The sequence below is a fragment of the Pocillopora verrucosa genome, chromosome 11 (assembly GCF_036669915.1).
Source record: "Pocillopora verrucosa isolate sample1 chromosome 11, ASM3666991v2, whole genome shotgun sequence".
Lineage (NCBI taxonomy): Eukaryota > Metazoa > Cnidaria > Anthozoa > Scleractinia > Pocilloporidae > Pocillopora > Pocillopora verrucosa.
Window position 1 is genome coordinate 1,859,850 of NC_089322.1, and position 26,725 is coordinate 1,886,574.

Below are 26,725 nucleotides of genomic sequence, written 5' to 3' on the forward strand. Positions count from 1 at the left end.
AAATTTATAGCATCCTCTGCTTTTGTTTTCATACGCAGCATTCTGCTTTGACTAACTTTTTACCTCAAAGTGTCGAGACAAACTCGATGCTTTACGTTGTTTGTTTAATTTTCAAGTATATCGTCCAATCCATTTTTGTTTTGAATCCACTCATTAGCCAATGATTAACACCGTTTCTTCTTCCCTCATAAATACTAACGCCTGTTTGTTTTTCTTCCTGAGGGCATTACGAGACGCTCTTAATGCGATGCTACACCGTTTTATCGTAGAATCGTTTAGAGTTTTTAACTTGTAATAAAAGAACTGGAAGTTTATTCCCTTCACTTATGATCGTACCTTATATTTATTTGCTGTTTAGTTCTGAGAATCTTGCTATCAATACCATGTCCTTGAATTGATCATCTCTGTCATTCTTATTACCTGTTTGCTCGAGAGTCTCTTTAAATTTCAAATTCAAAGGAGTCAAGTCCTACTTTTATTTACATCCATAATTACAATTTCACTATTCATCGATGATAAAACCAGCTTTCTTGCTCAAATTAGCCTTTCCCTTCCACGCTACAGATTGTTCGATTTATTGTGTACTTAAAATTGGAATTACGCGATTATTTGGCTGCTGGGTCTTATCACTAAGTTTATGTACAATCGTATTGTCCCTTTTTCACTTTCTCGTAAACAATTACTGCGCATAGTCTTTGTAAGCCACATAGAGGGGATCAGTTATCAATAAGGACTACACTCGATGACCGATTGTAGTTGATCTGAAATGGCCGATTGCTGATCCAAGACATCTTTCGCAGTATGTCTATGATAGCGTGTCGATTGTGTTTCATCTTCCAGCAGTAAATGACAGGGTTCAAAGATGAATTCAGGTACACGAGAGTCAGTGAGTAAAGAAAAAGTTTCTTCAAAACGATAGTCGAGCCATAGATTGGAATAACAGCCATGCAAATGAGATAAGGCAAATAACAAATTAAAAACACGAGATATACGTAGAATACGCCAATTGTGGATTTAATGAGAACAGTTAAGTTTTTTATCTCCTCAGACTGAGCTTCGCCTCGTATTTGCATGGACTGAATGTGATTCTTGTGCCGTCGTACAGTTTGATATATCCTGATGTACACCACAAGTGTGATAATAAACCGAAAGCAGCACTTATTGTACTTATAAGATCCCGAGTACTATGAAGCTTCCACAATATCATTAAAGAAAGAAATGCACTATACACCCATGTGCCAGTTACAACAATAACAACACGCCTGTGAGTCACAAGCTCCTGGTATCTGAGATGACGATGAACAGCTAAGAACCTGTCTACACTTACAGCCACAACACCAAGGAACGAGGCAGCTGAAAATGAAATGCCTAGAATCGTCAGCACTTGTTGAGTGTTACAGCTAGGACTGTCTAGTCGAAGCCAGTTGATAAGGAAGAAAGTGTATAATGGTTGACTAAACAAACCAACAGTAACATCCGAGCAGGCAAGACTTAGCAGCAGAGTTTTCAGAGTTTTTGGCATTGTTGAGGTTTTGTATATGGCGCAGATTGTTACAATATTCAACATAAAGGCGGTGTAAGTAAGAAAAATGTTAAAGACACAGTTGGTGATAAAAGTCGAGCGAAGATCTTCAAGTTCAGTGAATATGGGCAAAAATTGCGAAGACTGGTTACAATACAATTTGCTCATGATATCTGCTAGGAGCCGCTATTTCAGACAAGTAATGGATGGGTTGCGATATTCTCGCTGGCCAATTTCTCAAAAGTGTTACTGAGGATAACAACGATAGTACCCTCCATCATTCAACGTTGAAGTAAACAGTCCTCAGATCTCGGCAGATGTTTGCGGCCGGTGCTGAGATGGGAAATTAAAAGGAAATAATTATGAGTCTTCATTGGTTACATCCATTCGCTTTACACGTGTAGCTGTACGTTTGTGGAGCTCGTTTAATTTCTCGTTCGTGTTCTATAATTTTAAAACAGACTCTGAAAAAATAAGTGGCTTGGCGTGTTCAGTGTATGTCACCGCGTCGCGTATCACGTTTTCGAGGAAAACTTTGAGAACTCCGCGAGTTTCTTCATAAATGATATGATAATATCCTAATAAACATAGCTAGTTGTTACTCTGGTATAAAGGAAAGCAATTGAAATGAGCCTAATATTTTTTTCTCTAAGCATTGACTTTCACATTTCTTAATTCATCTTTGAACCCTGCCATTTACTTCTAGAAGATGAGAAACATTCGCCACGCTATCATGGACATACTGTGGGACATGTTTTGGGGAAGAAACTAGCCATCTTGCGTAATTTACAATCCTTCTTCAAGTGTCGCCACAGGCAGACCATTATGTGCTCGTGGTTAGTTATTGTTGACATCAGACGAACAGAATCTGAGGGTTATGAATAAAGCTCTGAAAATTACGTATCTGAATTACATCTCGGTCTGAATATCTCAATAAAGTTAAATGAAATATCAATGGACGTAATTGTGATATTTTTAGCCTTCATGGGCCGTTTGAAGCGCCTTTTTGCGAAAACGGCCTGTGGCCAGAAGTATTTTAGTAAAAAGACGCTTCAAACGGCTCATGAAGGCGAAAAAATACCACAAATGAGTTGATTAATATATATTTGACATGTAACATTTAATTTTACATGTGACTAACAAGGACTTGTGCAATGACTGTATACTGGGATGCAATCCGAATCCAGACAGTATTCTATTTATAAAAGAGACAACACCGGTGACTTTAATTCTACTTTTTAGCAATTAGGCCAAATATTGCCGTAGATGGTTCAGGTCTGTGCTAAGACGCGAAAATGTCAGATCTTTATTAAAGGATGAGTTTTTCTTGATCACCTCTGTCGGTTTAGCTTAGACACGGGAAACTCTCAGGTTTTTGTGTTGTAAAAGTATGAAAATAGTATTAACATGTTTAACGAGTCTATTTAAAAAACAAAATTATAAAAAAAGTTGTGAAAAGTTCCTTTTGACAGATGATATGACATTTAACTTCGACTACAATTAATCGTTCAGTACTTGTTTTCGCGTGACTTTAATTCCTCGATTTGGCCAAAACAAAAGGTTTTAAAATGTTTACAATCTCTTGGCCAAACAATTAGAGGGAACTAAAAAAAAATTGTCAAAATACTGATCAGTAGGAACAAAGAATTAATTTACAAGTATAGACAGCTTGTCTTGACGTTTTACAAGGAATCAGAAAGAAATACAGTGGCACCTGTATGAAGCGGCACCGTATCAGCGGTCACCCTGTATTTAACGGTCGGTTGTCAGAGTCCTGAAATTGTTACCTCTTAGTTATTTTAATTTCCACCTGTATTAAGCGGTCACCCTGTTGAGTAGTTGTGGTCACCCTTTCCTGAGTGCCAGCGGCTTGTTGTTATCTTTACAAAAGGCTTTTGTTGTTTGGAAAAAAAAGTCTAGGTCGGGATCCATGTTGATGCTGTTCTTTCATTTTATAGGTTTTTTTTTCAAGTCTAAGTGAAAGCTGCTGCTCAGGAGAATCGATTGTTATTATCTTCAAAACGGAGAGGTTCCTTTACGGCCCCAAGGTGTGAATGCAACAAAAAAAATTGCATTCATGAGTAAAACGAACAACGAGTGACAAAACCCTCATTTAAAGTTAAGGTCTCCGATCAGGCTCGTAATTTCGTTTTTTTTCCTCTCTCATCTCTATTTTGATGTTAAAGAGAAGACGAAACTTTGGTGCAAAGAATATCATGTCTCCAATTTCCCTCCTCTTTAACTACCTTCATAATTACAACATCTCGCTAAAGTAAAACCAGCTTTACTATTCAATTTAATCTCTCTGTCTTTGCTCCTGCAATTCCTATATACATTATTTTATTAAGAAATTGAAATGCGCAGTAATTTTGGCCATTGGAATATAATTAAGTCTAAACACAATTTTGCATCTCCAGTCCCTGTTTACTCTAGCGGCAGCAAACTGCATAAAGTGCTTATTAGCCACACTGAAGATTTTAGTCATTAAAGCGGAAGACACTTGAGGACCGAATTTAAATTACGCTGACTGATTTTTGCGCCGAAACATTTTCCGTAGTATGTCTATGATGGCCAGTACAATGTGTCTCATCTTCCAGCAGTTAATGACAGTGTTCGAAAATGAATCAGAAACATTCAAGTCAATGAGTCAATGCTCATTTTAAATTTTATCCTTGAGTGACAGCTAGCTATGTTTTTTAGGGTATTAATAAAACATACATAATGAAACTTATGGTTTCACTAATTTTCCAACACCTCAGTTCTTGCTATTTCCGAATGAGTTTTTGCAGTAATCGTTGCTGTTAGAGGTAAATGCGTATAATTTGAGTTTCTACAGCAGAAAGCCGTCATAAATAGATCATCTGTAATTTATCCTCTTAAGGGACTGGTCACTATTTATCGCCTGTGGGGAGGAGAGGTCGGAGGATTTTGGTTGTGTCAAGACATTATCCCCCATAAGACTCTGTAACGTTCTTATGACCCTCTCCCTCCTTATTAACGTGTCAGTTTTTAATAATCTGCCTTTTTTCTCTGCTGGCGACGACTGATCACCCACCTTTATTTTACCCCTGAAAACCGGGATAAATCGACCATATTTTAAATATTCTCTGAGGCAATTTTTCTTTAGTCCCTCCCCTCCCTTGAAACTCTGTTGGCGACCACTGATCCCCGCTCTGGTCCCCTGGAAACCAAGAGAAATCGATTTTGAAAAGCATTCTCAAATTGCCACGTATAATCAACATAGATATACCCAAAAATTAAGCCGTTGATTATCTGTAGAAATAAACATTTGAACAATTTTATTACAAGACTAATGTGGTTACTACATTTCACTTTCAGAGTGTATGCGTGTTGTTTGGGTAAAAAACACCGTAACGTATTTCAACTTGTTTGTGTGCCCTTTTAAGCATCACGATATCTCTGTAATGACTAGAGTATCAAACTTTACTCTTTATGCGTAGTTCATGACCAGATATTTAAACGAAAATTATCGAGAAGGCGCCTTCCGATCACTTTTGTTTACTTTGTAAGTCACGCAAGCGCGTAAGCGTTACGACCGATCACGTTTACGCAATGTTTAAGGACAACTCGGCATCTATTCTCCCTTCACTTGTTATGAAAACCTGAAATCTTTAACGTAGAGGATAAACAAACGAAGTTTGAACGGTCAAGAGGAGATCTTGGTCGAGTTTCAGAATTATGCAAAGGATCATTGACACGAGCGCAATTGAGCAAACACATGGATTTGCGTTGTTTTTAAGTTGTTGGTGGATGAAAGCTACAGATATAATCGCGGGTTTGAGGCAATCGGTGACCTCATTGGTGTATAAACTATACACTGATATGCTTTTTTAGCTCGATTAACGGCTTCATTTTGAGATTTCTTTCGTACAAATAGGTGAATTTTGATATGCAGATAAAGGTCGAAGAGAAGGCTCCCCTCAGATCACGCTTGTATGAAAAATATTTCAGCTGAAGTTTCCACATTTTGTCTGTGAACTAATTGAAGGTACCTTGTAACTTGTAGCAAGATAGAATTCCGTGAGCTATATTATTGCAGTCGCTACGCGCTAGACAAATTCTGTGAAATTTACATTTTCGATTACTGTCCGTAATGGTGGTCTAGCCAAAAGTTATTTTTGACTTGTGGCGACGCAAAAAATGAGAATTGGAGAACAACTAAACTATTTTTGAAACATGTGTCCTAAACCCTTTTTATGGGCAAAAAATAAAAGAAAACTTTTTTCCGTCGGGAAGTCGAGAGGACCGTTCTAGGCGAGAGCGGCACTTAAATTATATATACCAATTTCTATCGGTTGCATAATTTCTCAATTTCATCTGGGGAGATTTTCATACTCTCCATGGCGAAACATCAACATATCATGATATTAATGCCGAACTAAATGTTTTTTTTTAATTTGAATTGAGTTCACCAGCCGTGAGACAGTCTCTTAATGCTGGTATTGCGTGACAAGGCTAGTTCACGGCAGTCTACAGTCACGCTTAAAAAAAACTCCACGGCGTTAATCATGAGAACCAACTAGCTCACAATCTAAAAAACTTTCGCAAATAGTGAGACGAAATTTTTCCCCAAGTAAGGGTGAATTTTTTCCTGAAGAAAAACGGCAAAAGAGGTCTGAAAAGATTATGCATAAGATAAAAACGCTTGCGGGAAATTAAAAACTTTTTTGTCAAAACAAACTGGATTCCCTTAGCGCATTGTGTTCAAAGGAATTGGCTCTTAAAATTTTACGTAAAGCTTTCAAGAAAGGATACAACAGATGAGTTTCACATTCATAAGAACACTTCTTTGAACGGCTAAACGGAAACTATTTTTGACATGTATTATAACACGAACGCATGAAGCTGATTTGCATATAAGAATTATTAACGAAGTATTTTTCCGGAAAAATTGAGCCATTTCGTGAAAAAATGGCCAAAATGATGAATTATATCGATCTTGATACTCAATCAGATAATCGTTGCGGCACCTTCGAGAATTTTAGGGCTGTTACACTTCAGAAACTTGTCTGCAGGTCGGACCGCCTTATCGTTGGTTTCAATCAAGATGGCGAATATTTATGAAATTCGCAAAGCTCTCTACGGTGCAGGATGAGGAGTGCCCAAAAGTTTTATTCTATGTTTAACTTGCTGTTTCTAATTAATTTTAAGCTGCAATAGACTTGACTCTAGATCAGGTCCCACGTAAGAGAAAATAGCTTTCAACCGCATGTACCTCACTCCTCACAAATTTCAATGCTCACGATAAGGTATTTTGAAAATTTCATAACTCGGTAAAAATTTTATAGAATGCAATCATTTTTTTAACGTATTGAAATAAAGTCATTCTTAAATATGTAAAATAACCAGCTTTCTAGGGAAATAAGGATTTGGTAGCGCTCGATATTTATAGCTTAATAATATGGATCACAGATGGCAAATTGAGCAGTTTTGGGGTGACTTCTAAAATTGTCTCATAAAAAATAAAAATAATGAAAAATTATCAAAATAAGTGTGATTTGTACACGGAAAAGAATTTTTTACTTTCACTGAAAAATTTAGGGAAATCGGTGATCGGCCGAAATTTGCCTTATCCGTTCTACGCGGACAGCCTCTTAACTTGTTCAGAAATTAAAAACGATTGTCAAATTGATGTCAAAACCTATCTGTTATTTGCATCTATGCGAAAGGAGATGACAAGGAAAAACATACTTAATTTTAAGTTCTCAAAACTTCCGCTGTTATCAAGGACCACCTGCAAACATCTGCGGGCTAATCAATAACTTTATAGCATCCTTTGCTTTTGTTTTCATACGCAGCATTCTGCTTTGACTAACTTTTTACCTCAAAGTGTTGAGGCAAACTCGATGCTTTTCGTTGTTTGTTTAATTTTCAAGTATATCGTCCAATTTATTTTCGTTTAGAATCCACTCATTAGCCGATGATTAACACCGATTCTTCTTCCCTCGTAAATACTAGCTCCTGTCGGTTTTTTTTTCCTGAAGGCATTACGAGACGTTCTTAATGCGACGCTATACCGGTGTATCGTAGAATCGTTTAGAGTTTTTAACTTCTAATGAAAGAGCCGAAAGTTTATTCCCTTCACTCACGATCATACCTTATACTTATTTGGTGTTTAGTTCTGAGAATCTTACTATCAGTACCATGTCCTTAAATTGATTATCTCTGTCATTCTAGAGTCTATTTAAATTTTACATTCAAAGGAGTCAAGTCCTACTTTTATTTACATCCATAATTACAATTTCACTATCCATCGATGATAAAACCAGCTTTCTTGCTCAAATTAACCTTTCCCTTCCACATTACAGATTGTTCGATTTATCGAATGCTTAAAATTGGAACTACGGGATTATTTGGCTGTCGGTTCATATCACTAAGTTTATGTACAATCTTGTTAGTCCCTATTTCACTTTCTCGTAAACAATTACGGCCCATAGTCTTTGTAAGCCACATAGAGGGGATCAGTTATCAATATGGACGACACTCGATGACCGATTGTAGTTGATACGAAATGGTAGATTGTTGATCCAAGACATCTTTCGCAATATGTCCATGATTGCGTGTCGAATGTGTCTCATCTTCCAGCAGTAAATTATAGGGTTCAAAGATGAATTTAGATACATGAGAGTCAATGAGTAAAGTAAAAGTTTCTTTAGGACGATACTCGAGCCATAGGTTCTAATAACAGCCATGCAAATGAGATGGGGCAAATAACAAATTAAAAACACGAGATATACGTAGAATATGCCAACTGTGGATTTAATGAGAACAATAAGGTTTTTTAACTCCTCAGACTGAGCCTCATCTCGTATTTGCATGGAATGAATGTGATTCTTGTGCCGTCGTACAGTTATATATATTCTGATGTACACCACAAACGTGATAATGAGACTGAAAGCTTCAATAATTGTATTTATAAGATCCCTGGTACTAAGTAGCCCCCACAATATTATCAAAGAAACAAATGTACTTTTCACCCATATACCAATCACAACAATAACAACACGCCTGTGAGTCACAACCTCTTGGTATCTGAGATGAAAATGAACAGCCAAGAACCTGTCTACACTTACAGCTACAACACCAAGAAACGAAGCACCTGAAAATAAAATATTTGAAATCGTCCGCACTTGTTTAGTGTTACAGCTAGGATTGTGTAGTCGAAGCCAGTTGATCAGAAAGAAAGTGTATAATGGTTGACTGAATAAACCAACAGCAACATCCGAGCAGGCAAGACTTAGCAGCAGAGTTTTCAAAGTTTTTGGCATTGTTGAAGTTTTGTATATGGCGTAGATTGTAACAATATTCAACATGAAGGCGGTGTAACTAAGAAAAATGTTAAAGACACAGTTGGCGATACAAGTCGAACGAAGATCTTCAAGTTCAGTGAATATCGGAAAAAACTTCGAAGACTGGTTACAAAACAATTTGCTCATGATATCCGCTAGAGGCTGCTATTTCAGACAAATAGTGAATGGTTTGCGATATTTAGCAAGCCAAATTCTCACAAGCCTTACTGAAGATAACAACGATAGCACCTTCCGTTATTCAACGTTCAAGTAAACAGTCCTCAGGTCTCAACAGATGGTTGTGACTGGTGCTGAGACGGGAAGTTAAAAGGAAATAAATTAATTATGACACAGGACGAAATTGCAAGAATCCGTAACCGGAAACGTGGCAGAAACATGTTAAACCGTTCCGGAAACACGACGGATAACCTGTGTTTCCGTTACCGGTTTCGTGACGTTTTCTCGCGTTTCCGTTGCTGCGTATACAACGGAACCGGACCACTTTTTGTGCATGTTTCCGTCAAGTTTCAGCTAAAGGAAACAAATGTTTCCGCAATCGTAATTTCGGGTTTACATTTGCGGAAACACAAGAAAACGTTGCGGAAACATGTCTTTTCCATGTTTCCGTTGACGTATTCCGGGCTACTGAATGGGTGATGGAACCTGCGGAAACACAAGAAACCGTTCCGGAAACTGAGGTCTGTTTCATGTTTCCGCTACAGCTTACTTCTCGGAAACGTGTTAATTCAAATTTATCTTACCCTTGCGGAAACTTTCTAGCTTTGGTAAACCTTTTTTTCCCTCTTTCTTTCCGAAACGCACCCTTATAATGTTCATGGTAGGCGGAAAGTCTTATTAATTAATTTACAGAACACCTCTTATGGCGTTTTCCCCTTCAGTCAAAGAAATACTACAGCTATATTTTGCCAAAGCGTCATTTATTTTTCTTCCATAAGATAAGGTTGTAGTTAAATAGAGCTTCAATTCATTACAGAGCCTACTATTCGCAAAATCCACTCCACTCACATGAATGTCTTATTTGGCTTAACCAGCTCAAATGACACAATTGTCTCTTTTTGGCCTAACCAGCTCACATCCCAGAAATGTCTCACTTGGCCCAACTGGTTCAAATCACACAACAATCTCATCTGATCCAACCGGCTCAAATCACACAACTGTCTCATTTGGACAAACCAGATTAAATGACACAACTGTCTCATTTGGCACAACCGGTTCAACTTGTCTTATTTGGGCCAACCAGATCAAATGACACAGTGGTCTCATTTGGCCCAACCGACTTAAATCACACAACTGTGTCATTTGGCCTAACTGGCTCAAATCACACAACTGCCTCGTTTGGCCCAATCAGATCAAATGACACAACTGTCTCATTTGGCCCAACTGGCTCAAATCCCTCAACCGCCTCATCTGACCCAACCGCCACAAATCACACAATTGTCTCATTTTGCCCAATCAGATCAAGTGACACAACTATCTCATTTGGCCTAACCGGCTCAAATCCCACAACCGTCTCATCTGACTCAAATCACACAACTGTCTTGTTTTGCCCAATCGACTTAAATCACACAACTGTCTCATTTGGCACAACTTGTCTCATTTGAGCCAACCAAATCAAACGACACAACAGTCTCATTTGGCCCAATCGACTTAAATCACACAACTGTCTCACCTGACCCAACTGGCTCATATCACACAACTGTCTCATTTGGCCCATCTCATTTGGCCCAACTGGCTCAAGTCACACAACTGTCTCATCTGATACAACCGGCTCAAATCACACAACTGTCTCATTTGGACAAACCAGATTAAATGACACAACTGTCTCATTTGGCACAGCCGGTTCAACTTGTCTTATTTGGGCCAACCAGATCAAATGACACAGTGGTCTCATTTGGCCCAACCGACTTAAATTACATAACTGTCTCATTTGGCCCAGCTGGCGCAAATCACACAACTGTCTCATTTGGCCTTAAACTGGCTCAAATAATACAATGTCTAATTTTGGCTGTCTCGTTTGGCCCAACCAGCTCAGTGCACACAACTGTCTTCTTTGGGTAACCGGATCAAATGACACAACTCGTCTCATTTGGGTCAACCAGATCAAATGACACAATTGTCTCATTGGCACCAACCGACCTAAGTCACACAACTGTCTCATTTGGCCTAACCGGATTAAATAACACAGCTGTCGCATTAAGATTCCTTGTTGTTCAAAGAACCATCTCGCGTTTGTGTTTTGGTAAGATGTAGCAAAAACCTGCAAATCCGTTTGCAGAAACATGACGGAAACGAACAACGGCGGAAATGTGCTGGCTTCAATATGACGGAAACGTGACTTGGCATTTCCGTTCCGTTAATGTGACGGTAACACGTAGGCTTTAATTTTCACGTTTCCGTAAGACGTAAACATGGAGTTGCATGTTTCCGCCACGTTTCAGAAATACGGAAACATGTGATTTCGTCCTGTGTGAGTTTTTCTTGATTACCTCCTACCTACGTGTAACAGTTCGTTTGTCTAGCTCGTTTAATTTCTCGTTCATGTTCGTTAATTCTAAAACAGACTATGAAAAAATAGGTGGCTTAGCTACGGACTGATCAGTGTTTATCAGTGTTTAGCGGGTGGGGAAGGGGGGATTGGGGGTCGAAGGATTTTGGTTGTCACGATAAAATTTACCTGACTCCCCCATAAGCCTCTGTAATATTCTTATGATTTTTAGCTGCCTCATTAGCAGTTCAATGGCAGCCAATTCTCTACATTCCTTAAAGGGTATTCAACTAGAAGTCTGCAAGTGCTGCCAGACCTCTGACACACCTCTCCCCGATTCGTCTCAAGTCTTCCCACGGGCAGAGAAAATCTGCTTGGAGGTAGTCTCGTACCAAAACCCTCTCACGGCCAGGCGGTTCTAACTTACATTTCAGTTACAGTTTAGAAACGGTAGGATCTGGTTTCGAGATTAGCTCGCAGGTTACTGAATTTGAGCAAAACCGTTAATTTTTGGCAGAAATCTAAACTGCAAACGAACAAAGGGAGTGCGCTTTCAAAGAAACTATGATGCTACTTCAGTGATAGCCTGAAGTGTAGGCGTCTTACTAGAGCTAGCTAGCGTTATCACGATCGTTTATCCGAATGGCCATGTCTGATTTGAAGTTAAAGTGGACAGTGGGGGTAGGGGACAGAGGAATGGGCGAAAAGGCAGCTGCCCGAAGAGGCTGTTAAAAAATTCCATACACCCCCTGATTAGTTGCGCTTCACTGCATTTCCGGAATAGGCAGGTAACCAATAAAAATCAGTGTCTTTAAAAACCTTTGGCGATGACTTCCGGAAAAAACAAACACATTTTGTGTAATGTCCCATAATAGAGCGAGAGACAACTATAGGCTTTGCGCAGTTTCCTTTTCCTCAAAATTCAGTTGGGAAATCTTCCTAATCAAAGCCTCTCTTCATCAAAACGCATTTTCAAACCTTCGAAACGGAAAGAGTGCCTTGGGGTTGTTTTGAGTGAAATTTTTCGTCAAGTTGGATTTTCTTTGGTGCAAGATAGCTCGAGATCTTCAAATCGTGTTTGCAAACCATGTGGCCGTAGGACTCGAAATTCAGGCCAGTGCTACCACTTTGTCGAGAACGCGACTGCAACGACGTCTTCTCCAGTTAAAACTAGCAAAGGAAATCTCAACACGCCAGATAAAGCTAGTCCACTGCGGAAGAAATTAAAATCTGTACGTGTCAGTTCCCCGATTGAGAAGACTCCGTCGGGGAAAGTTCCTCCCAAGCGATCAAAAGAGTCTCTCGCCTTCGAAATCACAGCGAATACCGCATCTACTTCTTTCGTACAGGAAAACGAGATGCTGAGTCAACTGATAGTGGAAGATCTTCCAAACGATGGTGTAAAAATCGTGTTCATGAATTAGTCGGGAAACGTGACTGTGAGAATTCCCAAGGATTCCCAAACGAAAACATTGGTGAAGAACATTCACACCAAACAATGGAGAGAAGCTTTTAATGAGATTTTAAAGCACGAAGAAATTGAGCCGGAACTAAATAAAGGAATCACCAAGTTAGTGTCAGTTGAGTTTGACGAATACTTGAAATCTGGAAGCATATTGGAGGTGCGTAAATCCGGACGGGCTCGCTTGTTTTTCGAACAAAATTTTCTTGAATGAGGTGAGAATTTTCTGTCCCCTCTAGTTTGACTGCGTTTGATTGCACACAATGATTGCACACATATTCTAGTGAAATGGCGTGGCTGTTTTTTTCATTAAGGAAAGAAATGGGTTCGCAAAAACCTCCTCTGCCGACGCAAATACGAGGTTATATTTGCCGCACTCAATTTCCTCCAAACAACAATCCGTGAGCATAGCTGCCGTCAATCCCATCGAGGATGCTTCTTCCATTTGATCATAAACAATACCCTGAAGCGGACAAACGATAACTACGGTAGAAGGTTTTCTCGTCATTATTTCTTTTTTAGGAACCAGCCGTTGAAATATCAGGCTCTTCCCAAAACCAGTTTTTTCCAGAAACCAGTGTAGCAATTGCTTCTTTTTGTTCCGAGACGCACCAAATTCCGAAAAACTCTTGATTGCTTCCTTAGAGAGCGGAATCGAAACTAAAACTTCACGATCAGAGTTCGCCATCTTTCTATTTCTCCAGCAAGAGCTAGAATACACTCAAATGATTGACAGCATGCGATTGACGGCTGGAGCTTAATCGCACCAATCCGGAACTCCGCAACAGGCGTAACCCTCACTCCCCCACCCTACCCTTCTCCCTATCTTTGTCCGTCAGCCGCTCCCTTAGTATAAATTTCTTTCTCTCTCCAGCCTTCCGCTGCCATTAAAATCAACGATCGCGGCCATAATTTTCGTTAAGAAAATACTGAACACTCGTTCGCCAAAATCACGCCTGCTCTGTAGGCTACTTCGGTGGGGGGTATTACGAGACAATTTGACTTTTATCTGAGTTGATAATGTAAATTGGACACTGAGGAGAGTTTCTGGAACTGATGTTTCAACTGCTAGCTTTTCGTCGGAGTTAATGTCGCAAAAAGCATCAGTCGGGTTATTCCGTTCTTTTTACTGTCCGCCTCTTCTTGTTTCGGGTTCTCATTCGCTATTTGTGATGTGAGCCACTGTTCCGATTGCCCATGTGGATTAGACTGGTTTTGTTCTTTCGACACGTAATTGAAACCTTCTTTATTCCAAAATTTGCGTTTGAATTTTGTAAACATGGTTCCCTGAGGTTCACTCTTTCCAATTTGCACTTCAAAGACGAACACCACACCAACCTCGCCTTAGTCCCCCCATAGATACTGATGAGGCACGGTAAACTGAACATGGACAAACGAAAGAAGCAACTTAATTCTCTGTGCATTATTTGCACAACATTAAGTCGTGCTACAGCGACAAAAAAATAGGGAACTTCGGGTACACAGACACAAAAGAGACGAAAGTAAGCAGGTATCACTTGGGGAAATAATGAAGACATTACATAGTACATTGTTTTAATTTCAAACGAGAAAATTAATAATGTACGCAAAACAAAAACATAATTGATAGCTTGTAGTCCTCCTGGAGGCTATCATAAAAATTTCAGTGTTCCCTTCAATATGCTTGCTAACTCTAAAGTTTCTCCGTCGTGCCAGTTCCTCATCATTCGGCCTCCAAAGCTGTACAACGTACGTCCTTGTCGTTTCAACGCATATACAACGTCCATGGCAGTCACCGTCATGTGCTCCATACCAACTCTTCTAGCCAAACGTCTTATGGCCGGCTTGGTTATATCCTGGGTGTTGTCTCGTAGGATTTTTCTGTGACGTTTTGCACCTCCTTTACCCAAACCTTTTCCTCCTTTACTGGGACCGGACATGTTATTCAACTAATCCGCTCTGTTTGTCTAACAAGGACTGTGCCAGGTTTGTTTACGACAAAGGAAATAAGGAGAAAGAACATTGTAGACAAACTTAGTGATATGGCTCAGCAAGCAAATCCTTTCGAATTTTAAATACACTTTACATTAAATTCTTACTAGTGGAACGAACGAGGCCCATTAAATAGGAAGACTGGTTTGGTTATCAAAGTGTTTTAGCTGATTTCCAAATTAAACGAGCTTCATTGCCTTTTGCCTCGGCCTGGTTATCTGTTCTAAGGAGGTTAAAATATAACGAAACTGTTCAGGCTCATGAAAGTAAATGGCTCAAAACTTTGATAAGTCATTTTTCATTGAGCTATATGCTGATAAGAGGGAAATTCCCACGAACCATCTTCAAAAAAGCTGCTTTATCTCATGAAAAAGCGAGTTTTTATTATTAATATAATCAATTTTTTCCAAAGAAGCATTACCCTAAGAAGGAATGAGATAAGGTCCGCGGAGAAAATTGTTCTTACCTTAAGAACAATTAAGTAAGTGGATCACGTTGCAAGCAGACATCGATCCTGCAGTATTTTTCTTACAATTTACTTCTTTTCACTTTGAAGGGTAATGTTTATTGCTAGCATCAATGTAATAATGGGAACTATTTGCAATTAGACACATTTTCATCGTTATTGCTTTCGTTTGCACAAGTCTGACGATGAACTAACCTTCTTTGAAAAATAGGAAAAAACAAAACAAAACGGAAACAGCTTTTGAGTAACTTGTTGTGATCATGCAATTACCGCGTTTTACCTAATTTACTTTTTGCGATGATGTAGCATATAACTTTTATCTTAAACGACTGAATTTTACTGCGACAATTCACTTCGCGCCTCACCATGTTGCTCGAGATATAGTTCTTTCTTGGTTTATAATAACTTGAAGGAAGATTTAGGTGCACATAATTTAAGTGGCTAAATTTAGCGTGTTAGAGTAGTGTACGGTGCTCATATTAATAAACAGTCAACTCCTTAACTCCCCCATTAATGTGTAATTTAAAGAAAGTTTAAAGCAAGCAGATGATGAGAATGACAAAGATGATCAATTTAGGGACGTGGTATTGATATTAAGATGGTCACGAATAAACAACAAATAAATATGTTATGATCGTGAGTGAAGGGAATAAACTTCCAGCTCTTTCATTAGAAGTTAAAGCTTTAAACGATTCCTCGATGAAATGGTATAGCGTCACATTTGGGGCATCATGTGTTTTCCTCAGGATGAGAAGAAACCAGGAGCAAGTATTTAAGAGCGAAGAAAAATTGTTGTTATCACTGGCTATTGAGTGGATGGAAAACGAAAATAGATCGATCGACATACTTGAAACTAAACAAACAGCGAGAAGCACAAAGGTGGCCGTAAAATTATTGATTAGTCCGCAGATGTTTCATAATACAAGCTGAGCGGGAGTTTTATGAGCTTAAAATTAAGTGTGTTTTTCCTCCAAATCTCCTTTCGCTTAGACGCAATAACAAATAGGTTTTTGAAATAATGTAACAATTCTTTCCAATTTCTAGACAAGTTAATGGGTCAGTTATGTAAAACGTAGCTAAAAAAGTTAGTCTCGTAATGAAAGTGCTTGAAAGCTTTTGTTGTGAGATAATCGATGGCTCAAATTTCGGGCTTACCATGAAGATTATGTAATAGTTTGAAGACGTCTTTCAAAATTTCGGAGATTATTTGTTACAAGGTCCATTTCTCCTGGCTTTAACCTTTTAACTCCCAGGAATGATTTAAAACTAATTTCTCTCTAAAATATCCATACATTATCCAGCGAATAGTTCATGAGAATACTTGAACTTATCAGGTAGAAGTTGTTACCTTGATCTAACGTTAAATTATTGTAAATTATTTACAAGGAAATGTGTAGCAGGTAGAGGGGAGAATTAACAATCAGATCTTGGGAGTTATAGGGTTAACGAAAAGCGGAGGGGGGGGTTCAGTCGTCGCCAACAGAATATTAATAGGGGACTATAATAAATTGACTACCAATTAACTATCAACAAGGGAGGGAGGGGTCGTAGGAATCTTATAAAATCTTATGGAGGGGAGGGGGGGGGGCTTTGTAAACATTGTTGTCACTCGACCAAGATCCTCTAAGGTTCCCGCCCCCCCTCCCACCGCATGTGATAAATAACGACCAGCCTCTTGGGAGGATAAGTGACAGATGAACTATTTTTAATGGCTTTCTGCTCTATAATCTCCGATTATACGCATTTACTTCTAAAAGCAACGATTACTGCAAAAACTCATTCGGAAAAGCGAGGTCAGTAATAGAAAATCGATGATACCAAAAGTTCCATAACTTATTATCGGTTAAGGTAACAAAACCAAACATTTCTTATTGTTCAGAATGTTTGGTTATCATCTTGAAGGCTTTGTAATGTTTTATTCATTTCCTAAGGAGGATTTTGGTTGTGTCAAGATAAAAACAACATTATCCCCCATAAGACTGTAATATTCGTATTACCCCCTTTCTCCTTGTTAGCGTGTCAGTTTTTAATAATAATAATAATAATTTCATTTCATTTCATAATACTAATCTTTATTCATACTCTGTTGGCGACGACTGATCACCCACCTCTTGTTTACCCCCGAAAACCACGAGAAATCGACACTGTTGCAAGAGAAATCGAGGCTTTCAGAAATATTCTCCGACATTTTGTAAGGCATATTCAAATTGTCACGTAGTTATTATAGATATGCCCAAAGTTTAAGCCGTCCATAATCTGTTTAAATAAACTTTTGAACACTTTTATCTCGAGACGTACTAATGTTTTCAATACATTTCACTTTATTGATCCGTTAAGCTGTCTAGAAATTGTAAAGAATTGTCAAATTGATTCCAAAACCTATCAGTTATTTGCATCTAAACAAAGGAAATAATAAGAAAACAAAACTTAATTAATTTTAAGTTCTCAAAACTCCCGTTATTATCAAGAACCCCCTGCAATGTGCGGGCTAATCAATAACACTAAAGCCACCTCTGTTTTCGTTTTCATATGCAGCATTCTCCTTCGACTAAGTTTTTACCTCAAAAGTGTTTACACAAACTCGATGCTCTATGTTATTTGTTTAATTTTCAAGGATATTGATCAATCCATTTTTGTTTTCTATCCACTCATTAGCCAATAATTAAGATCGATTTTTCTTCCCTTGCAAATACTAGCTCATGTTTGTTTTTCTTCCGGAGGGCAAAACGTGGCACTCTCAATGTGACCCTACTCTGTTTATCATTTAAAGTTTGCAACTATTAACATAATGAAAGACGTGCAAGTTTATTCCCTTCACTCATGATCATACCTTACATTTATTTGTTGTTTAGTCCTGAGAATCTTACTATCAATACCATGTTCCCAAATTGATCATCTCTATCATTTTTATTACCTGTTTGCTTGAGAATTTTTTTAAATTACTCATTATGGGGAGTCAAGGGGTTAACTGTTTATTAAAAGGAAGAAGTTCGTTTTCCACTATTACAGTCAGAGTAACTTGGAAATTCTGGTTTTGCGGCAGAAGGATGGATGACATAAGTTTCCTTATTTGAAGCTGGCATGTCAATTAATTGTCAATGTTAGTTTAAGAGAGGGGATTTGGCGAAACAGTTGGCAGTCATAGGAAAAATTTACATGAGGGAAAAAGAGGCTTTTCCGAAGCTCAAGTCCGAAACCACCGTTATTGGTTATAATTCTGATTTGAAATTAAGAGCGACGGAAACCTTGATATGAATAAGTCATGTCTCCTCTCTCACTTTTATCTGCATCCACAATTACAATTTCACCACTCATCGATGACAAAACCAGCTTTCTTCCTAAAATTAGCCCCATCCCTTCCAAACTAGAGACTTATTGGACTTAAAATTGGAACTACGCAATTATCTGACTGCCGGGTCTTATCATTAAGTTTTTATACGATCTTGTATGTCCCTATTTACTTTGTCGTAAACAATTACTGCGCGCAGTCTTTGTAAGCCACACAGAGGGGATCAGTTACCAATATGGACGACATCTGATGACCGATTGTAGTGGATCCGAAATGGCCGATTGCTCACCCAAGACATCTTTCGTAGTATGTCTATGATAGCGTGTCGAATGTGTCTCATCTTCCAGTGGTAAATTATAGGGTTCAAAGATGAATTGAGATACATGAGAGTCAATGAGAAAAGATACAATTTTTTTAAAACGATACTCGAGCCATAGATTCGAATAACAGCCATGCAAATTAAGTAGGGCAAATAACAAATTAAAAACACGAGATATACGTAGAATATGCTAACTATGGATCTAGTGAGGAGAGTAAAGTTTTTTATCTCCTCAGACTGAGCTTCGTTCCGTATTTGCATGGACTGAATCTGATTCTTGTGCCGTTGTACAGTTAAATATATCCTGATGTACACCATGAGGGTGATGATAAAACCGACAGCAGCCGTAATTGCACTTATAAGATCCTGAGCATTAAAATGCCCCCACAATTTCATCAAATTAACAAATGCACTGTACAGCCATAAGCTGATCAGCAAAACAACAACACGCATGGGAGTCACAAGCTCCTGGTATCTGAGATGAAGATGAACGGCTAAGAACCTGTCTATACTTACAGCCACAACACCAAGGAACGAGGCAGCTAAAAATATACCACTGAAGATCGTCCGCACTTGTTGAGTGTTACAGCCAGGATTGTGTAGTCGAAGCCAGTTGATGAGAAAGAAAGTGTATAGTGGTTGACTAAATAAACCAACAGCAACATCCGAGCAGGCAAGACTCAACAGCAGAGTTTTCAAAGTTTTTGGCATCGTTGAAGCTTTTTGTATGGCGTAGAATGCCACAATATTGAACATGAAGGCGGTGTAAGTAAGAAAAACGTTAAAGACACAGTTGGCGATACAAGTCGAACGAAGATCTTCAAGTTCGGTGAATATGGGCAAAAATTGCGAAAACTGGTTACAATACAATTTGCTCATGATTTTCGCTTACTTATAAAAGGTTGGAGCCGTTATTTTAGAAAAATACTGAATGGGTTGCGATATTTTAGCTGGCCAATTTCTCTCTAGACTTACTGAGGATAACAACGATATCGATAGTACCCTCCGTCATTTAACGTTCAAGTAGAGAGTCCTCAGATCTCGGCAGATGGTTACAGCCGATGTTGAGATGGGAAGTTGAAAGAAAATGAATTAATTAAGGACCTTAAGATTGAGGATGGCTTGAGTGAACGACGGCTACCGGAAGTAAATTTTTCCTTGGGAACGCGATTGCGTAAGTGCGAACAGGTGGACAACCGCGTGCTCGATCTGTGAACGACGTGAAAACAGGCTACTCGAGGTTCATTAGCAAACGACAGATTCAAATCCTAATAAACAAGGTAAATTTTTTAATTTCGTTCATTTTCTCGCCAGCATCTTCCACTCTACGCTTTTTCTCGGCCGTGGCTTCTAGTGAGGCGATAAGATGTAGAAAAAATTTCAAACGAAGGATTTTTTTCAACAGGTACTTGAAGTTAAAAACAGTGTTCAGCCAAATCTTTGTAAGTTTTTCTGTAAAATCAGAACTTGTGTATTAAATTCGACTGCAAATAGAATGGATCCTTGATTTGTAATTCTTCTCTGTAGAATGCAATGGACCGATGAGCATCATACCCTCCTTCTACGAGAGATTTTAGCCACGGAACCCTTCAAATACAAACCTAGAACTCAACAGCGCATTAATCTGTGAAATACTGTAGTTGCTCATTTAGTGATGTAACGAATCCAGCCTTCACAGTTACCCAAAGAGCGGTGAAAGATAAATTTTGTCTCTTAAAAGAGAAACATATTGCTAAAAAGAAAGAGCAGGATAAAGCTACTAGCATAGATGTAGAGGAGACGGAGATTGATGTGCTTCTTGAGGAAATCATCGAGAAAGAGAAGTATTCTCAATCAGAATATAAGGATAAAGATGAAGAGCATGAAAGAAAAGTTGAGAAAGGAAAGGCTACTGCCGCTGTTATGCGGCAAAAAGTAATGGAAAGCCTAGGAGAAACTCTAAAACGGAGCCGAACGGATTCAGAAGAAAGTGGTGAAGAAAAAAAAAAGATCAAAATGTTCTGAAGCAATCGATACCTACAGGGCAAAAATGAGCAAGGTCTCGAGTTAAAACAACAAACAGCTAGAAATTGATGAGAAAAAGCAAAACCTATGCGAACGTCAACACCAAGATTTCATGTTGTTAATTAAAATATGCAAGAAAACACCATGAAACTTATGGAGTCAGTAGTGCAACAAATGAAAAACAAATAAGATGAGAACTGGCCGTCATTTATTTTTTAATTATTAGCATCCACCCGGTAGTTGTTTATTGTCTTTTATGTTGAGTAAAGTAAATTGACTGTATTTACCAAAACTGACTAGTCTAGTGGATGGGTTTACGAAAATCATGTTCAGATTCTAATAGTTCATGAGACATACTGCACGCTTTTTACAACAATCAATGGCTGCCGTTTTTTATGACATAAAATTGTTGTATTCTTTTCGCAGATGTTGTTTGTTAAATAAACTATGAATCATGCATCCAGTCTCAATGACTTAACAGTGCCAAACAAAAAAAGAACAATGTATGTCACAATACTAGAGTAAATTCAGTATGACTGCATGAAACTGGAATGAATTTAAATAGTACAAAATTAGTACAGCATCTTTTATCCCCACTAGTTGATCAATATTGGTTTGAACTATTGAGTTGGTATTGTTCTATACCAATGTCGAATGCACTCTAATTTTCTTCGCCATTATCAGTGCTACCTATCATAAATTACTCACTAGATTTGCAGAGGTTTGTTGTTTTTACCCTAAATAATAAACAAACACCTTCAAACTTTACTCTCGTTTCAATACATAGTGTTGTTTTATTTCCTTTAAACTTGGTACACCTTTACTATACCTTTTTGCATGGCCAGACCAAGAACTTAAGAATTGACCCAACTGAAAATATTCTTGCGGAGAAGAAGGAATGGGGTCAAAAAACTGGCTACTAGTATTACCAGTGTAGGTGAACCATTAAAGGGTAGGCAGAATCTCCATGCAAACAGAGAGGGTCCGCTCTAATAGAAAAAGCATATTGGCTAAGATCTCTGAGCAGTCCTGAGTCTGCAAGCATGCCGGCATTATACTTCCTCCCCTCTGTGGAAAAAATGTCAATTAATAGTGACATTACTGGTCAGTCTATTTCAGCTCTGCATCAATATTCTTAGCCATAGCTTGTTTTTAATGAATTTTAATGCTTTAAGAAGAAAGAAAGAGAAACATTCAATGTTTGCTTGCGCAGGCGCCGAGTATGGCGGCCACGAGGATATTGGCTCCTCTTCTATTAGCTATTTTAATCAATTTTAAGCTTCAATTTTATTACAATATATACTTGGATGAAGACTTTGACTCTCTCAAGCCTATTTGGAGAGGAAAAAGTTCGGTTGGTTGCGACGTCTTTGGAATTTCCTTCTCAGCTCGTAAGTGCTACTCAACAAGGGCGCACCGCCATGATAGACTTCGAAGGCCTATCATGAAATGGGTTAAACATGGTTATATACTGCTTGCGGCGACGGATTGCTCCCTGTTAACGATAGACATTACAGTTTTTATGGATGTGGAGACGAACCCTGGTCCTATTTCTTCAGAGAAGAGCTATGATCTACGAAAGCAAACCTGGTCTGACGAAAGTAAGATTCCATGTTATGGAAGAAACTATTTACTCGGTTTGAGAAAGAAATCTGGTAAACCTTCGAGCCCTGTCTTAGAGACGCTTAAGAAACTACAGCTGCTCAGGTTTCGTGGTAATCGGGGAGGTTTGAGAAAAAATGTTCAGCATGTGAAGGAGAGATCTATTCAGAATATTTCTGTCATCATTGGACGAAGGGCGGAAAGTGGGTTTGCTATTCCCCGGCTGCGGGTTGAAAAACGACGAAACCCTAGCAATCTCGTCAGTGTACCAAAACAAGTGGTGTCCCGCGAACACACCTCTGTTAGTTCTGGTCAGCTTGCTGTCCCTAAACTTTTGTTTATTAACATCTGTAGTTTGGGGAAAACAACTAGTCGGGTGCGAGCGGTTGTGGCTTTGGAGGCCGACTTAAGAAATAATGACATCGATGCTTGTGTTGTGTCGGAAACTCATTTAAAAATTGAGGTACCCGATACGGTGGTTAATATCTCGGGTTATAATATCTTCAGAAGGGATAGGAATTGGTCTGGATGCGATCTAAGGAATGGGGGAGGTGTTGCTATCTATACAAGGAGTAATCTTTCAGTTATTGATGTTTATCGTTCTAATTTATACGAGTTTATTTGCCTGACTGTGTTGCTGCCAAGTGGGAATTACATTCTTTTATCTGGTCTTTATCACCCCCCGAAAACATCATACCAGCAATGCGATTTAATGGATTATCTTCTTAATTTCTTTGACACAATGCTGGATAATCACCCAAACGCTACTATTGTTTGCGGTGGCGATCTTAATCACCTTGATCTCACGAGACTTAAACGCATTACTGGTTGGACCGCTTTAGTGGATTTTCCAACACGAGGGGATTCATTTTTGGATAATTGTCTTACAAATAGGCCAGAGCTCTTCGGAAAAACTTTATCTATAAAGATGCTGATTAAGACGGATCACATTGGATTTATAGTTCCAGCGGGCAAGAAACTCAAGCCTATTCGTAAGAAAGTGCAATTTAGGGATTGTCGTGAGCATAGGAAGCAAGCTCTTTACCTTGCCCTCGCATCAGAATGCTGGGATGATGTTTTGGAGGCGGATAGTATCGAAACAGCTGTGAACATCTTAGAATTGAAGATCCTGTCAAATATTAACTGGTGCATGCCTTTACGAACGGTTTCCCTTTCGTCCCGTGATCCAAGTTGGATGACACCGCTAGTTAAATACATGCTACGTAGCAAGTCTCGCATCTCTGTTTTACGCACTAATAAGCATAGAGAGCTTAGTAGAAATGTGTTGAAGGTTATTGGCGAAAACAGAAGGATGCTTCTGGAGGGCAAAATGGGGAGCAGAGAATGGTGGAAAAACGTAGACTTGATATCTCAACGCCGGCGGTCCACAAACGTTTCGCTGGATAGAGAGACCGCTCAAGATTTGAACGAGTATTTCGGTGACCTGTGTACGGATGGCGATTACGTTGAGCCCGCGTTACTTGAAATTGGTCCTGAGGTGAAAGTCCCGGAAATTAGTGAACGATATGTATGGAACTCACTGAGTACTCTAAAGAAGACTGCAACTGGTCCTGACCAAATTCCGTATTGGGTGTGGAAAGACCATGCGGAGATCTTCACTCCAATCATTACTAAGCTATGGAATTTGTCTCTCGCTACGCACCAATGGCCTAGATCGTGGAAAAGGGCAAGTATAAACCCACTGCCAAAAGTTGATGTTCCAGTGGCAAGAGGGGACTTCCGGGGGATCAACGTAACCCCTGTAATAGCAAGAGCCCTGGAAAAGGCAGTCTATAAGATTCACGCCCAAAGGCCGGTAGAAGAACAGCTGTTGAATAGTCAATTCGCGTATAGAGAAGGAGGGAGCTGCACAGATGCTCTGCTACTTATACAGAATAAGATCTGCAAGTTTCTTGATGATCCCAAGTGCAAGGCAGTGCGGATGTTCGCGATGGATTTCAGTAAGGCCTTTGACTCTGTGAGCCATCAACTCCTTGCTGAGAAACTTAAGAGTCTACCACTTAACCCGTATATCATAAACTGGTGGTTAGGTTTTTTGCGAGATAGAAAACAAAGAGTTATTTTCGGGAATCATGTCTGTAATTGGAAAACAGTTCACAAGGGCACAACCCAGGGTAGTGTTTCAGGACCTTATTTGTTCAATATATTTCTTAACGATCTGGAAATTAAATTAGGGAACGAGACACTTGGTTTCAAATACGCTGATGACTGTACGATTATTGCTCCGGTATATTATTATAAAGATCACTCTGTAGACTTAATAAATCAGTTTTTACAGTGGGCAAGCCAAAATAGAATGAATTCAAATTCTACTAAATGTAAAGAGCTTATTATGTATAAAAAAGGTCACACTGCTGAGGCCTACAAAAGTATTTTTGGCATACCTCAGACTAGTACAATAACCATTCTTGGTCTCACGTTTCAGCCGAACTGCAAATTCAGTACTCACCTAAAAGAAAAGTTAGGTAAAGCTAATAAATGTTTATACGTTATCAGATGCCTCCGCAAAGAAGGATGTAGCCAAGCAGAAGTAGATGTTTTATTTAATTCCATTGTCCTACCTAATATTACTTATGCTCTATCTGTGCATGGGGCCTCTGAGTCAGAGCTAACTATAGCCCAGCAGTTTTTAGATCGTTGTTTTAAACGTAGTTACATATCTAAGAAATTAGTGATAGGTGACTTACTTAAAACGCAAGATCACAAAATTTGTCGCAAGGTTTCAACTATCCTGAGCCATCCTCTTAGAGCCTACTTCCCTGAGACCAAGATCACGAGGTATAATTTGAGAAATAAATCCCCTGTCATGCCCGCTATTCGCACAAACCGTTTTAAGAATACATTTTTTAATAGAATTGTTTTTAAGCACAATGTAGCTTTGTAAAAGTGTACTTCCTGTATTAGACTTTTGTATTTGTTTCCACGTATATACTTATCTTATTTAGATACACCTAAGCTTATTTACATCCTTTTTTTTAATGTAACATAAGATATGTAATTTTATCTTTTGAACAATAAAGACACTATATAGACACTATATATGAAAGTCCAAGCTAAAAGGTTCATGTGGTTCTCATAAATATAATTCACAACAGTGCTACTTATCATAGACAACTCGGGCACTGGTAGATCAAATCTTTGTAATAAATCACTGTATTGACATGGATATACCAATTCTCTGAGTAAAATACAAATGAAGCTTTCCAGTCCACCAAAAATAGTTCCTTGAGAATTAACCAAATCTGCTGGTATTTGCAGAACATCGACAAGCAAAAGGATGTCGTTTTTACAGAATCTGAATTGTGCTTTACACTGGTCAGGTTCCATATGGTCGAAGGAAAATAGCTGATAGTCTTCATGCGGAAGATGTAAGTACTTTGAAGAGAGTGTATCATACAGTAAAATGAACTCTTCATCATGACCTCTGATGAATGATAAAGTGTGAAAAGATCACGCATTTCCCTAAAATTAGCCATGATGGTTAGACGTCCTCCAAATTCTAAACGTATTGGATCGAGTGGATCTTAACGCCAAATTTCCCGCGTAAACGACGCTTTACTCTAGCCAGGCTCTCCTCCGTTAGGACGTTCTCAATAGAAGCCCCCGTCCTCAATCTTAAAGTCCGTATTATCGGTTTTCCTTGATTACCTGCAGTCGCTTAACACGCGTAACTTAAAATATAAGTGGCTTAGTTACGGACCGATAATTTTTTATCGAAGGGGGGGGGGAATTGCTTAGGGTTGGATGATTTTGGTTGTCAGGATGAAATGATTATTTACCTGATTCCCCCATAAGCTTCCGTAATACTCCTATGATCCTTCCTCGTTGGCAGTTCAATGGCAGCCAATTCTCTATAGTCCTGTAAAGGGTAGTCAGCTAGAGGTCTGCAAGTAGTGCCAGACCCCCAGTATACCTTTCCCCGATCTCACGAGCAGAGGACTGATTGTAGGTAGTCTCGTGCCCGCCCCTTTCACGACCAAGCGGTTGTAACTTACATTTCCGTTACAGTAAAAAAAATTGGGTACGAGATTATGTTAGCCCGCAAATGAACAAAGGGGGTGTGTTTTCGAAGAAACTGTGATGCTACTTCGGTGGGAGTATTACGAGACAATTTGATTTTATCTGAGTTGATAATGTAAATTGGACACTGAAGAGAGTTTCTGAAACTGACGTTTGGAGCGTTTGAGTGAATGGCGCAAAAAGCATCACTCAGGCTATTCCATGCTTTTTACAGTCCGCCTGTTCTTGTTTCT

General features: G+C 38.9%; 4 protein-coding genes and 3 pseudogenes across 4 annotated transcripts; 3 read left to right on the top strand and 4 right to left on the bottom strand.

Annotated features, from left to right (window-relative positions):
• Positions 1 to 716: 716 nt before the first annotated feature.
• Positions 717 to 1,791, bottom strand: LOC136276994 (beta-1 adrenergic receptor-like; annotated as a pseudogene).
• A 5,979-nt stretch (positions 1,792 to 7,770) lies between these two features.
• On the bottom strand, positions 7,771 to 9,104 carry LOC131795216 (adenosine receptor A3-like). The gene has a single exon (XM_059112783.2). The coding sequence runs from the start codon at positions 8,977 to 8,979 to the stop codon at positions 8,005 to 8,007; it is 975 nt and encodes a 324-aa protein (XP_058968766.1). The 5' UTR covers positions 8,980 to 9,104; the 3' UTR covers positions 7,771 to 8,004.
• Positions 9,105 to 12,199: 3,095 nt separating this feature from the next.
• Positions 12,200 to 13,014, top strand: LOC131795233 (uncharacterized; annotated as a pseudogene).
• Positions 13,015 to 14,431: 1,417 nt separating this feature from the next.
• Positions 14,432 to 14,719, bottom strand: LOC131795232 (histone H4-like). The gene has a single exon (XM_059112796.1). The coding sequence runs from the start codon at positions 14,717 to 14,719 to the stop codon at positions 14,432 to 14,434; it is 288 nt and encodes a 95-aa protein (XP_058968779.1).
• A 4,030-nt stretch (positions 14,720 to 18,749) lies between these two features.
• On the bottom strand, positions 18,750 to 19,724 carry LOC131795218 (beta-4C adrenergic receptor-like). Its single transcript, XM_059112785.2, has one exon. It carries the CDS (start codon positions 19,722 to 19,724, stop codon positions 18,750 to 18,752), a length of 975 nt encoding a protein of 324 aa, XP_058968768.2.
• A 649-nt stretch (positions 19,725 to 20,373) lies between these two features.
• LOC131795221 (uncharacterized) lies at positions 20,374 to 21,038 on the top strand (annotated as a pseudogene).
• A 1,033-nt stretch (positions 21,039 to 22,071) lies between these two features.
• LOC136284468 (uncharacterized) lies at positions 22,072 to 25,879 on the top strand. Its single transcript, XM_066174808.1, has 2 exons — positions 22,072 to 24,699; positions 25,793 to 25,879. The coding sequence occupies exons 1-2, from the start codon at positions 22,072 to 22,074 to the stop codon at positions 25,877 to 25,879; spliced, it is 2,715 nt and encodes a 904-aa protein (XP_066030905.1).
• The last annotated feature ends 846 nt before the right edge of the window (positions 25,880 to 26,725 follow it).